The 13,872-nt window shown below is 49.8% G+C and overlaps 1 protein-coding gene across 1 annotated transcript in view; it reads left to right on the top strand.

Annotated features, from left to right (window-relative positions):
* Positions 1 to 11,681: 11,681 nt before the first annotated feature.
* The window catches only part of STK10 (serine/threonine kinase 10), a gene marked incomplete at both ends in the record, with an annotated part of 31,095 nt that continues 28,904 nt past the window's right edge, over positions 11,682 to 13,872 (top strand). The window contains one exon of the mRNA XM_010153750.1: positions 11,682 to 11,846. Coding sequence (XP_010152052.1) covers positions 11,682 to 11,846 — 165 coding nt within the window. The remainder of the gene's footprint in view (positions 11,847 to 13,872) is intronic.

The following is a 13,872-nucleotide window of genomic DNA, read 5'->3' as shown; positions in this document are numbered from 1 at the left end:
AGAGGCGCTGCGGGACCGGGGGCCGCTCCGCGCATCCCGTCAGCCGCCGCCTCCGGGACGGGGAAGGGGGGGTCGAAGGCAGAGTCCGCTGGGGCTGGGAGCGCAACGCGAGGCTTGGGACAGGGGAGAGGAGAGAGAGAGAACCCTTTTTTTAGCATTTTCCCTTTAAATCGCCTGTTTTCAGAGCGATTTTGTAGGGCGATGAGGGGTTCCTTGCCAAGCCTGTCCGTGCAATGAATGGAGGGAGACTTCTTGGAAGCCCGCGCTCCCGGGGCTGCCTCCAACTTTGGGGAGCGCCCGGGGGTGACAGGGCCGGTATTCCTGCGGCCCTCGGCGGCAGGAGACTCCTTGGGAGCGGGGACACGTCCGGTGCCGTGAATGTTTAACGTTCCTGTTGAAGGATGGGGCTTTTAGAGGCCGAACACTCGCTGTACTTTGCACTCCGAAGCAACCGCTGTTACCAGCCCACGAACTCCCGTGCAGCAGCTGCCAGAAGGGACTTTCGGTGGGGCTGGCCGGAGGGGCAGGTTGGGGGTCCAGGCTCCCTGGGAGACCTGCGTCATGTACATCATTTAGAGCCGCGTTTGTGAATTAGCTGTTGGGCAGCTGGATTTTGATGGTCCCACTTGATCATTTCAAAAGGTATTGCCGTTTCAGAGCTGAGAAATAAGTAGTAACCAAAGAGGAGGCCGGGAAGGGAGCTGGTTGGTTGCAGGTTGGGACAGAAGAGTTTTACCAGTGTCCTGGGATTTGTTGTTATTTATTTGTTGTCTCTGTGATGTTATTTGGTAGAAACTCTCCAAAAAGCTGGCCCCCAATATCCATTGAGATGAAGTCTTTGGTGAAGGATCCTGTCTTCTAACCAAATGCAATTCCTAAGAATCACATTTCAATCTCTAACATACTATATATCCTTACAAAAGTACCAGCAGTAGCGCTGCCGTTACCACTTTACTTGTTGTGCATTGGAAACCCGTTTGTCTATGGCAACATTCGCTCTTCTCCTGGATGATTATTTGCTTATATTCGCTTAGGTTTCTCATGCAGGGATAGGAACAAGGCAAACATTGTGAAACAAGTTATTTGGCTTCTGAGACAAATGAAAACTTAGGATTTAAATCAGCTATTCTTCTATTTTAAACACATATAACTTATCCAAAGTAGGTAACTTCCAGAATAAAGCTAATTTATAAGTGGCTGGTTTGGTTTTTGAGTCCGTTGTCATATCTGAGTGCCTCTGCTATTAACTCCAGCCTCACACCCAATAATAAAATCATCAGAGTAACGTTATGTACTGTAGGCTAAGGATGTCAGCCTGTCAGGTAATAACATCTCCTCATTTCCAACTACTTCCATCTCTTTTGATCCCCGTTTTGACCCAAATGAGAATATGGATTATAGTAAACGACACGGTGAAGACCACGTTTATAACCAGAAGTTCGCTCTGTCTGTAACTAGCACATTCAGGCAACTGTCTGCTTTTGTGACGTTTTAACATGGTTGGTCAGGGGGTGGGGTTTAATGCTGCGACACAAATGAAAGGGCTATTTTATTCTTCTTGCTAAAGTTTTAATTCTCCACCTTCTTTGATCTCTTCTCCGCCTGTTCTTCATCCTTGTTGGCGAATGGTCATGGCAGGTTTTTGAAGAGTTCTCATGCAAGATTTTGTTTATTTAAGAATCCTGAATTATTTGGGTGCCATGTACTATAAAGCCATATTTTGGATAGTAGCCAGCAGCGTTATTGCAGAGATGTAGTTTCCTGCCACGCTAAGATTTAACTTGCATTTTGCCTTCCTTTGTCTTTCTAAATCTGGAGCGCTACCCTAGGTGGCGATACATATAGGATGGCAGTGTGAAAGAAGGGGCTTGCCCTCTTGTTCTGCCCCAAACCAACCCACTTGTGCACAAGGAGAACGTACATGGTGAAGACAGTGCTCAGCATTTATCATTCTTTTGAAGTCACTTTAAAGTCAATTTGCTCTTCACACAAAAGCCATCGTTTAGAGCCAGTCAGTGTTTGTACGGCTGTGAGAGTTTCAGGATGTTTGAATGGAGTTCCTGCCCGTCTTCCGCCCCTTTTCCACACACGGAAGCATGGGGAGGTGACACAGTCCGCCTGTGCCTGCATCCTGCCCTGTGTACCATGTGTTATACTCGCTCCAAAGAGCCTGTTGCCCCTGAGCAGTGCGAAACGATGGAATTTCTGCCCAAGAGTCTGACCTGGACAGAGACAGAGATGTGGATAGAAGAAAAAAATGTGCTCGTTTTAGTAGGTTTTGGTTTTAGGAGACCAGATTTGAGCAGGAGGAAGGAGGGCTCAGCTGGGTAACGGTTTTACTGGGGGGCGTTACTGCCCTGTAGAACACTGTCAGGGAGCTGTGTCTCAGACTGCCCGTGCACTCAGCTGAGCAAACAAACTGGTTTCACACAGCATTTACAAAAGTAGGACAGGCTTAATTTAAATACATGTTAATTAAAAAGAATCAAATCTACAGCAGAGTCTGAAATGTATACATCAGACCTTAAGAAATTTGCAGCCACTGGGATTTCCCTATTTTTAAACAAAGACTTTTTTCAGCAGAAGAGGACTTGGTTGTATGAGGAAGCAGTGAAACTCGTTGCGGAGGGTAATGAAGCTGAAAAGTAGGAAGGGGGTGGGGAGAAACTGTTTCTTTCTAGCTCTCATTCTATTACTGTCTTGTTTTTGGAAAGTCCAGTGGGTATGATGAGGAAGCGATAGCAGCCCACAGATAGCGACGCAGCGCATGCCAAGTACGCGTTGTTACCCACCTCGTCCAAAGCTCATTAAATCGATGATCTTCAAGCAGTCGTTAGGCCAGCACTCCAGAGCAGCCATCAGTGTGTGCTAGCCTGGGAAGCCTGCAGCGCCTCTAGGGTTGTGGGTCTGTAAACACACAGGTTCCTAACTTGGACCCTTTTCCAACAGCCTTAAAAGAAGCAGAGTTATTTTTCTTCTAAACCACCTAAGATATAGTTCATAAAATACATGGATATGGCTTTATCCGTCCAAAGTCAATGTCTGTTTACGTGTGCTGGGAGGGAGAAGGGGTCACGCCACCCCCATGAACCGCTTTCCTGAAGTGGGGCCGTGCGGATGCTCGGAGCGAAGCCCGCAGCGCAGCGCTGAATGCTTGGGGCTGCCGAAACACACCGCAGTCCTGCAAAACCCATTAGTTGGTGCAGCGTTTACTGCTGCAGGTAGTCGCGTTAATGGCAGCGGGAGCAGATACGCAAGAGCTCCTCCGGGCGTTGAGGCTTCGCGAGCTAGCGGGGCGTGGGGTGGGTCTTACAGGAGCATGGGCTCTGCTGGACAAAGCCCTGGGACTCGCTGCCCTTCTCGTGGTGGGATCGCTTTGCCGCGCTCGTGCCTCTTGTGCAACGGTATCGCCGCTTCCCAGCACGCCCCGATGGGACGCTGGCTCCCCGATAAGTCTTCCCCCTGGCAGGGTGGGGACAGGCTGTCCCTGCGGAGCGTGGGCTGCCGTGCTGCCTGCAGCCCCCAGCGCGGCAGAAGAGGGGTTTGTTCACTTGAACTCGCCTTCAAACGGCTCCCCGAGAGATAACGCCGAGCCCCACGCCGCAGCAACTCCAAGCCTGCCTTTTGTGGTGGTGTCCTCCTTTCTTCTTAAGATAACGGCTTAAAAAGCTGAATTTGGGTTATCTAATCTATTATGGTGGTATGAGCGCTGTACACGCTACGGACTATAAACACTCTGTTTTGAAATGTGGGCAATAAAAGACTAATTGTTAAATGCTGTGCAGCTGCCTTATAAGCCAGGCCTCCACAGCAACGGGCCCGTTGGAAGTGGGATGTAACATGTAATTCCTGGAAAGGGTGTTATGGAGAGATGCTAATCTGCTGGTTTAGTTTAAAAAAAAAAAAAAAGAGGAAGGGTGGGAGGAAAAAGGGTGGGCGGAAGCTTAGGTTGATTGTAACTATGGCCACAAAAGAAGTTAAAAGCCAATGGTGAGATCAAATCATGGCCTTGTCCCTTAGAACAGCTGAAGGGTTTTCATCAAATGTTTCAGCTGGGGAGAGGAGAGGGGAAGACACCACTCCTTTACGCATAGAGCAGCAGCCTGACAGTATTAAACCTGGTTGAACTTTAAACTTGATGTTCACTTTAAACTTACTGAAACGTTCGATGCTCCGTCCCTGCTGAAGCCCAAGTGAAGCTTGTCCTGTGCTCTGCGGAGCCACGGCTGTATCTGTGTGGCAGGGGAAGAGGGATAGCTCTCCATGGCCTAAATATTTTGATAATGACTTCAGTGTCGTGTCCCAGAGCTTGGCAGTGCTGCTGACAGTGGGAGCTGTGGGCAGCTGCATGGAAGAGAAAGCTTAGATGAAAGCTTTGAGCCTTTCATCCTCAAACACGTGGCAACTGTTGCTCCTCAGAAAAATCCCTGCCCAGCGCCTCTTGTGAGTTTAAAAATGTTTTTTCTTGAGTGTGCAGTTTCCTTGGAAAAGAAGGTTCTTTTTCTCCCCCTTGGGGTGCTGCTGTCTGTAAACCTGGGGTACTCCTGATGAGTCTCAGGTCACACACCGTGCGGTGAGCAGCTGTGCTGCCTCCCTGCACCTGCACTACGAGTCTTGCTCAGCTCGAAATCTTGAGCGAAAAGGGGATTCAGATGTGAAAAGCAAAGTCACTTCAAAAATATTCTTTAAAACAATGAGGTAAGAGGACCATTATAACAAACATGCCTGTTGCAGGAGGTGGGGAATGGTGCTGCGCGTGTGGGTGTGCCAGGGTGAAGAGCAGAGGGATGGTACTAGTGCTGCTGGGGTTGGATTAACTGACTTCTGTCTCCTGCCTATGGAAAAGCACCTCGCCCTCACCCCCCGAATGCCTGCTCTTCAAACCAGAATGCTCTTCCTATCCGACACATGGAAACCTTCCTGATGTTTTCCTTTCTTGTGCAGTTCCCTGGCACCTGCCTGTGCTCATGTCCTTATTTAACCATCCAAAATGTTTGTGTGGTATTTCAGTAGGTGGGAGAGATGGTGAAGGAAGCTGTGCCCCAGCAAAGCTAGCCAACCTTGGTGGACCTCAGTGCTTGCATCTTGGCATCACTGAGTTGCTACCCACCCTGCATTTCTCTTGGCAGTCACAGGCATTGCTGCTGGCATCCCCTCCCTGGGAATGATTGTGCTAGGGAGATAGCCAAGGGCTGATCATTTTTTTTTTTTTTTAATTCTTCTACCAGGGTCTTGCTTATCTGATGCTGTTCTAGCACAGCGTGAAAGAGTTAAGAGACAGACGTGCATCCATTGCTTGTCAGAGCCCTGTTCCCCAACTCTCAGGCATAGTAACCCTGCAAGCCCACTGCTCAGCCCTTGGATCTCTTTGTACCAAATTTGTTGCAGGAAGTTGCTAGGAAACTCAGAAGTGCTTGTAAGGCTTTTTTTTCTCCTCGCTATTTTAACTTTCTTTTCAAAGTTGTGACATTGACTAAGTGAAGGCCAGGGCGAGAGGGCTTCAGTTGGAGCACTGCGCTCTTCCAGGGGACCAGTATTTGCAGGATGGCTCATCCTTCCAAGATCTAGGTCTGTGTAAGATGAGGATGTTTCTTCAAACCATGTATGGGATTTTGTTCACTTCTCATTTGTGCCAGGAACGTGAGGTCAGCTTGGTCTCCGTAGGTGTGGTGTACCAGCAAAGAAGCCTCTTTGCCGCTGTGTTTGGGTGCAAGGTCTGAAGCTCTCTGTGGAGTTTTTCTGCTCCTACTGAGCTTGGGTTTGTTATCTCTCACCCGCTTCTGCTGGGCTGTTGCTGAGCTTTTAATGCAAGAAAAGGAGTATATGCCATGCTTTGGTCACACTTTTTTTGAGGCATGTTTATGTACTAAACAAGTCCTTGGCCATAGCTTGAGCTCTCTGGCAATGTTACTTTTCCTTAACTCTAGATTGTAAAACCAGAGGAAGGCATTTCTGCATCTTTTATTAACGATTTTCGACTTGTTTCACAAGCCACTTCCCCCTAGTCCTTGCAGAAGTGTTGCTGCAGCAGCTCTGGTCAACCCTGTTGGGGTCAGAGCCCTGCGCAACCCGAGGGATGAACCTCTGCACGAGCTGCTGTGTGCGCCCCGGGGGCTGCTACACCAGGGCTGTGCCGTCCGTGCCGCTGCACCCGTGCCTGCTTGTCACCACCCGATCCGCTGGGTCGTACCGAGAGCTGAATTCAGCATGTCCAAAACCAACCGAAACAGGCTTCGTTAATTGTGACAAACCAAAGTGGATCCAAGGGACTTGTTGGGCCTAGAACTCATTTCATCTCCTATTGATTATTTGACAATAATACGAGCAGTGGCTCAAGCCTGTCTATCCTGTGTTTTGTTTATTGATGCAGACAGCTCAGACAAATTCATTGGAAAGCAATTAATCCTTACATAATCTCTGGGAAGTATCTAAGCGAGCACTTGCTTGCATACAAACACACAGCATGGGAATATGGTGCATGGGAAGTCAGAACTATCAACCCCCAAATACAGCATCCGCTGAAAGCACCAGGCTTTTTACTCCTGGTTCTCTAACTCGGCAATATCTGAAGCATCAGCTCTCCTAGGACAAAGAGAAGGCTTACAAGGATGGAAATAGTAGCTCACACCAAAAATATGGTGTCACAATATTGCAGAATAGCTTAAAAATGATTGTTCTTTGGCTTGGGAAGATTCTGTGGGCAAGCGAGCCTCTAGATGAAGCGGTCAGAGTGCTCTCCGTGCTAGGTCTCTTCTTTCTGGTAGTGAGTGAGAGTTCACGCAGAGTCTTGCTCTGCCTCACCTAGAAACTGGCCGTGCCTTCAGCCACAGTCCTGCCCGAGGAAGGACCGCACAATCCAGCCTTCCGGTAATGTGTTTTTTAAAGGCTTAAAATAGTTTCTGCGTTTGTGCAATCTATATTTCACAATAGCTCGGAGGGCGAGGCACAGGCAAAGGCCAAACAGCCTCTTCTGTCACCTGAACAGGCACCTCTCCCCCCTTAAATCCATAAACTGAGCAGTAGTTTCTCTGTGCCTCTGCTTTCTAGGAGTAATCCTACTCATCCCCTATTCCCTGGTATTCCTGGTGTGTTTGGCAGTAGCGTGTCCAGCACCCATCTTGCTCCAGAGGACGCCAGCAAGATCCTTCGCTTAGCTCCTGGCGTGGCTTTCTGGAAGTGGCTTACTGGATAACTTTCTTTTGTGGACTGTATGTTCCATTCCCGTTTCTGCGTCGACCCTTCAGCCGTGGTCTGCGTGGTCGGAGGTTTGCAGAAAGGCTGGTAGTGGCTGTGAGGGCTTTTCAGGTTTTAAATGCCAAGACTGGAATGAATCTAACTGTAGTTCAGCAGCACATCCGGGGCGCTATGCTGGTAGCTCTATGCCCTATTTTTTTGGGGTGCTAATTAGCACTCCAGAGACAAATTATCCCTGGCATTAAAATGCCCAGGAGGGGAGGAGCTAAACGATGGAACTGGATGTGTGCTTCTGACATAAGCCATACAAACAGCTTCTCTTCCTGGGATCTTGGTCATTCTTTCACTTCTGCCCACAAATTTCACTGGAAAAAGATAGAAACGCCATGAATACCTCAAACATTTGGGGGTGTTTTACCTGAGAAAAGAAGCTCTCTCCCCATCTCTGCATTCGCTGAATGGTTTTTGCTGGGTTGGCGAGCCTGTAATTAGGCTGGGGCTTCCAGAAGATCTTGGATTTGTAGTTCAATCTGTGTTTTGTGCAGGATTGCATTTCAAAGGATGCCTTCTAACAAACTCGCCGTTGGTGAGGCAACCCAGGGTGCTTTCTTGATAGTTCTTGGTTTTCTTCTTTCCTCCATGTCATTGTCTCTTCCGTTCTTTGGGATTTAAAGACAAACAAAACACCCACCATGAGAGAAGTTTTCATTTTCCTTGCTGCAAGATGAGGGTATGACCCCCAGTGAAGCTCGAGGTAGAGGTGAAGCTGCAGAGAGGCGGGTGACAACCCTTTCCTTCCATCCTGCAGCTCTTGGGGAGGGAGCAGCAGATGCTGCCTCTCAGCCTGGTGCTCTGTGTCCCCTTGCCGTGAGCGGTTTCGTCCACGCCTGCAGGTTACAGACCTGGAGATGCTGGTTCCTTCTGCCTAATTGCTAGCTTGGCCTTTTGAGGTCAGAGGGGGCTGTGTTTTGCTTTGTGCTGATGTCTCTGGGCAGATTCTGATCTATTGCACAAAGATAAGCAGAAATCAGGGAAGGGCTTTAAACCCTAAAGCATCATCTCGTGTCTGGGATGTCTGAAACTGGCTCCCGGGGCTGGCAGCGTGAACATTTGGCCTATTTAGGATTGAATCAAACCTTCCTGGAAGAATATCTCTGTTGTAATACATCGTATGCAGGAAAATACCAGCAGAGAAGCTGAAGGAAATTGCTAGATGTTAGAGCCCGCCCGGCATACTTGGCCAAAATCTGATGCTGCGTGTATGAATGTGGCTTGCTGTGAGCAGCTTTTGGAGCTGGCTGCTGCAAGGGGCTGAGATGTCTGCTGATGGCAGGCAGCTGCCATTCCCAAGGAGGCTGCTGGGAACGTGGCTGCAGCCTGGTGTCAGGCCTGGAGGACAACCAGATGGAGAGAAAGCGAATGTAGAGGAATGGGCAGAAGCTCCTCAGATTTCCAAAGCTTTTGCAATAACAAACATGACTTGCTGAGCTCAGTTCAGGAGTGCCCTAACCAGCTGGTGTTGTGGGCATCTCTCTCCGTCTTGTAGGGTAGAAACGCTGCAGACTGTGTCCTGAGCAGCTCGGGAGGAGATGGGCTCTCCAGCCTGCACGAGTGTTGGTCCCCTCAGAGGTGGCTGTGTGGAGCAGCCTGTCTCCTCTCCACGCTACAGTGGGCCATGCTGGAGAGATTAATTTTCCAAAATCTCCTACTGACTTTGTGGTCTCGGGTCCTCCTCCTGCTTCAGCTGCCACAGGGGACCATGGGGCATTTGGGTCCCTCCTGGGAAGTGCTGTGAATGCGCTCAGTTGTAACGGTGACATTATTGCTGGGCCATGGAAAGTACAAAGTTCATGCCCACTCCATCCCCTTGCCATCCTGACCCTGTGAGTTTGCTGTTTCAAAAGCTCACGTTCTTGCACCATGAGTTCATGATGTCCTGAGCTGACTTTTCCACAGAGATGGTGGTTTTCTTTCTGCTGGTGTGACCTCCCTGTGCCGGCTGGCTTGGTGGGATGTGGGATGGCAGTGCTCCTCTCCTGCTGGGGTGGAAGCCCACCATGCACAGCCCATGGGATCCCCTCTCTCTATCCCTGAGCTTCATCTTCTGCTAGAATGGAAGAGGAGATGGAGATAGCTGGGAAAACAGGCTCATTGGGACTGTCCAAAGCAGTGGAGAGAGGGAGCAGTTAATTCTGTTAGAATCTTTAAAGATAGCAATCGTTAAAGTCTGATTGTCAGGCAGGGCATACATGGGCTCGTATCTGGAAAGGAAGCGATTGCTGGGGCTTGCTGGCTTGCTCACCCGCTAGTCGTAGGAGTAACAGTGAATGAGGTCAGGCTGCCTCGGTGAACGCGTGGGCTGTGGTTGCTCCCCCACCCATGACTTGCTGCCCAGTTTGCAAAACCATGTCATCAAGCACCACTGGGTGCCCTAGCAAGCCTGGGAGGGGGTGAGAGGTGGCAGGGTGGCTACCAGAGCAGTTCCCCCAAGGTTTGGGGGTGAGGGCAGGTGGGTTCAGACCTCTTGGTAGGAGATGGTGCCGTGGGGGAATGGGGCAGCTCTGCTCCCGGGTGTTTTCAGGTGCCTGCAGGGCCCCAGCATCCTGGCAGGGCTGAGCTGGCTGGGACCCTGTCAGTGGGAAGCGTGCAATGGCTGACCTCCAAGGGAAGCCCCACCTCTTCTCACAATATTTACTTCCCCTCCTTGGAGCTCTCCCAACGCCGTAAGTGCAGAGCAAACACAGTGGGGCACTTCTTGCTCCGATTCAGAAGCTCTGCGCTTTCCCCCATGCTTGCTCTGCCCCACGTCTCCCCCTGCCCCGCTCTGCACGCCCTATTCTGGGCATCTGGCAGGAACTCAGTAAGAAACAAACTGACCCAAGCCAAAAAACACCCTGAATTTCTTCTGCAGCCAGCATGAGCTGCTGTCGTTGGGCAGCAAGCCCAGGTGGAAATGGGTTTGTCCCCTGTGGGAAAGGCACAGCTGCCCTTGCCAACTCGCGTGAGTGCAGCAAGTCTTCCAAACCCTGTAGAGACTCAGGGGTCCCTTATTTTTCCTCCCTTTGTTATATGTTTTTTTTCCCTTGTCCCTGTCCCCAGCCTGTTCCTTGGTACACAGTTATATCACCTAAGCTATAAAACTGTTAAGCGGGGCTTGTGGTGTTTATACTAAGAATTAATCCTCCTGTAAGCTCCCACGTAGGTTTTCCAAACACAGATATGTAAACTGCAAAGCGGTGAGAAAGGTCACAACCGGAGCTTGCCGAGCTCCTCTGGTGAGAACATCCATGGTGGGATTTTCTCCCCTGGAGGAGAGGCAGCCTGGAGTGGGTGTGATGGAAGGAAAATGGGTAACGAACGGGAATCACTCTACGTGGGCTCCCCTGTGTCAGCAGGAGAGCTATAGGGATTTCTCCTGTCCCTTGTTCTGCTGATGCTATGCACGTCTGGGAATGCTGAGGAGCTCCTGAGTCAACGGCTCCCGTCTCGCCCCCTCTCCCAGCCCGTGACACATCTCACGGCGAAGCTCTGTGCACAGACTGTCTCGCAAACGCCCGTTTGGTGTTTTGTCACAAACTTCCAACTCGTGCAAATTGCATTTGCAAAATGCAAACTTGCCCCGGCAGTTTTGGGGGAAGATGATGGACAGTGCTGGGTGGATGACGCTGAAACAGTCCCCCATGGGAGCAGCTCCAAGGCTCGCCTGGCACTGCTTGCTTACAGATGCTTGGTTTTAGCCAAGCCTTCCATCAGCTGCCTTTTCCCCAGGTGGGATGGAGCCATGAGGAGTGTGGTGATAAGAAACCTGTCTGCAAAGTCTTCCAGTCCAGCATTAACAGCCTTTTGCTGGTGTGCAGCATCTATAAGCAGGGCAGCCCCTGTGCAGCTATGGGTGACCCCTTACCTGAAGAGCTTACTAATACGCAACACCAGGAATACTGGTCAGCCCTGGGAAATCAAACCCCACTCTTCTTGTTGCATTACCTGCCAGGAAGGTTATCCCTAGGTCACAGAAAGCAGTGCTGGTGAGGGAGTGGAACGTTCAGGGGTGGTGACAACGCATAGCTGTACTGTGGATTTGGTTGGATTATCTGTATATTCAGGGCTTGTAGTAATAGGAGCTATCACCTATGACATTATCAGAGAGCCTCTAGACTCTGAGGTTTTCTTGCTTCCATTTTGGGGTTTTCTTTTCATGCTACCAACAATAGGATTCATCTGTTCTAGAAGTCTCTTTCTCCCCATGATGGGAAGTGGTGTGGGCATTGGTCACTGCAAGGAGGATGCTTTGGCCCTGACGCAGCATTCAGCCTCTCTGCAAAGCTACAACCAGGTTTAGGAAGCAGAAACACATCTGCAAGGTTCCATGCTTGTGTTGTGGCTGGTACCTGTCAAGCTGGGCGTGAATTGGAGGAGCAGGAATTGTGCAAGTACTGTGTGCTCTTGGCTCTCTTTGCCTTTGTGCTCATGCTGGTTTTGTCTTGCAGGCTAAGAATAAGGAAACCGGTGCTTTAGCGGCTGCCAAAGTAATTGAAACGAAGAGTGAAGATGAACTGGAGGATTACATGGTGGAGATTGAAATACTGGCAACCTGCGATCACCGGCACATCGTCAAGCTGCTGGGAGCGTTTTATTGGGATGGCAAGCTCTGGGTAAGAGGCTGTTGCTGTGTGTGACCTCTACAGCTGCACATTTCTCACTCTGCAGAGAGGAAATGGCTCACTTACGGTGAAGCAAAACCTCTGGAGCAGCTTGAAGCATCAGTGTGAGTTAGAAATGACTCACGCAGTGAGTAGAGCACAGCTTGCGATCAGTGCCTCGATTTTCCCCACTTTCTTTGATGATCAAACTGTCTTCTAACTAAAGCTGCTTATAAATATCCCAGGGAAGAGGAAGAGATCTTCACTGTGAAGTGGAAACTGGAGTTGGGGTATTTTTCACCATTTGCAGTTTGTAAAGGTAGAAAATGCAGCACCCATAAGGGCACCTCTTCCACCTCAGTCCCTGTTTTGACAGATCAGGTGGAAGGGTAGCCCTGGCTTTTTGGTTTGTGCCTTATTTCTGGCTCAACATCTGTAACACAGCCAACTGATCGCAAGAGCTCCGTTTCCCGTGGCTGTGCAGGCACAGGGACATAAAATGCAGTCCAGCGGGTTAGTGCAATGGCTAGTTGTGCTGTGGCTGGAACAGCAGGTTCCTGCATCTCTTTCTCCTAGCCCAGCAGGTATATACATTATTTTTTCCCCTTCCTGCTGTTTTCTTTGAGTCCCTGGCAGCAGAGGAAGGTGAGCGTGAAAGGCACCTTCCTTCATGCTGCCATGGGAGAGGTGCAGGAGGCTGGAGAGGGCGAGGACATGAACCCTTGTGTACTGGCTCCCTGCTAGACTCGAATAACTGTGTGCATGCTGGTGTGCCTGTGTCAGGACAGTGGGAATTAGGTGAAAATGAGGGTTTTCAAACCCATCTTCTTGGCCAGTTCGTCTGCTCCTTCTTGTAACTACTGGCAAGTCAGGGGAGTGTCAAAGGGTGCAGCTCTGTTACTTTTTCCTTCCTCTTTTTAATGCTTCAGATACCCTGGGAGGCCACAAAAGTAACTTACTTAAGTTAAAAAAAGGTCTCAGCTTTTGAGGTTTGTACTTGTGTGAGCTGAGCTGTCAGAGCCATCAGTCCCTGACTGTCAGGCCAAGGGAGCTGGAGCTGAGCCGTGGGACTGTTGCTGGAATAACGCAGTCCACGTCTAGATCATGCCTCGGTTAAGCAATGCGGGAGAGGTGCTGTTCTACTGGCCAATGTCTGCTTATTCAGCATGTGCCCTTTGCAATGTCAGCATGGGTCAGAGTCCCTTCTTACTTAAAAATCCATCGATAAAGCCCCCAACTCGTCTGTGACACCCTGCTCAGAGGGCTGCAGTACCCAGCGCTGAGAGCTGCCTTCTGTGCACCTTCTTGCTCTGAGGGGGCTCGGCTGCAAGCTGTCCAGTGACTTGGTATTTGGACGGCTGCTAATCGTGATGGTGAGCCCTGGGTACGTTAAAGGGCAAAGTAAATATGTACCCTTCTAAGGAAGTGAAAGGCAAATGTCTCTCCTTGGAGGGGACTTGGGATCTGGACAGATTGCAACTGCAGCAAATCTAATCTTTGCAAAATTAAAAAGGCAAATATACACCAAGATTGGGTGAGAAATGGGGCCAGTTTATATTCCACCCTGTTCTGCTGTTTTTACTTTCCTGCTCTGTGCCTGGCCTGCCTGAATTTTATACATTGACCTTGTTCTGTTCTCTCTAAAATGCCAGCCCCCCTCCCCTTTCCCCTTCCACCTCCTCCCTGCAATAGGAAGCTTTGCCTTCCTTCCTGTTTTTTTTGGATTGCAGATCTCCTCGGCTCTGCTTTTGTCTGAGAAGTGCTTTGTAATGTCATATGCTTGCCGACCTACTAAAATTAAACAGCCTCTTTGAAGCTACTGGAACAAGAGCCTCCTGTATGAGGCTTTCCCGTGAGGGCAGACGTTACAGCCCCGACCATTGTCTTGGGAGGAGGATCGTTCTCTTTGTTTAATTATTTGAGTGGCGTTGGCATTTCACTGCTCAGGCTGTTCTTATTAATGCTGTAGTGTTTTACTGGCTTTGAGGGAAGTAAATCAGCCGGGCTGTTTTACTGCTGGAAAGCTTCTAGTCACTCA

This window comes from Eurypyga helias, unplaced genomic scaffold, assembly GCF_000690775.1.
Source record: "Eurypyga helias isolate BGI_N326 unplaced genomic scaffold, ASM69077v1 scaffold23490, whole genome shotgun sequence".
Lineage (NCBI taxonomy): Eukaryota > Metazoa > Chordata > Aves > Eurypygiformes > Eurypygidae > Eurypyga > Eurypyga helias.
Note: the sequence above shows the minus strand (reverse complement) of the source record. Positions and strands in the feature narration are given on the sequence as shown.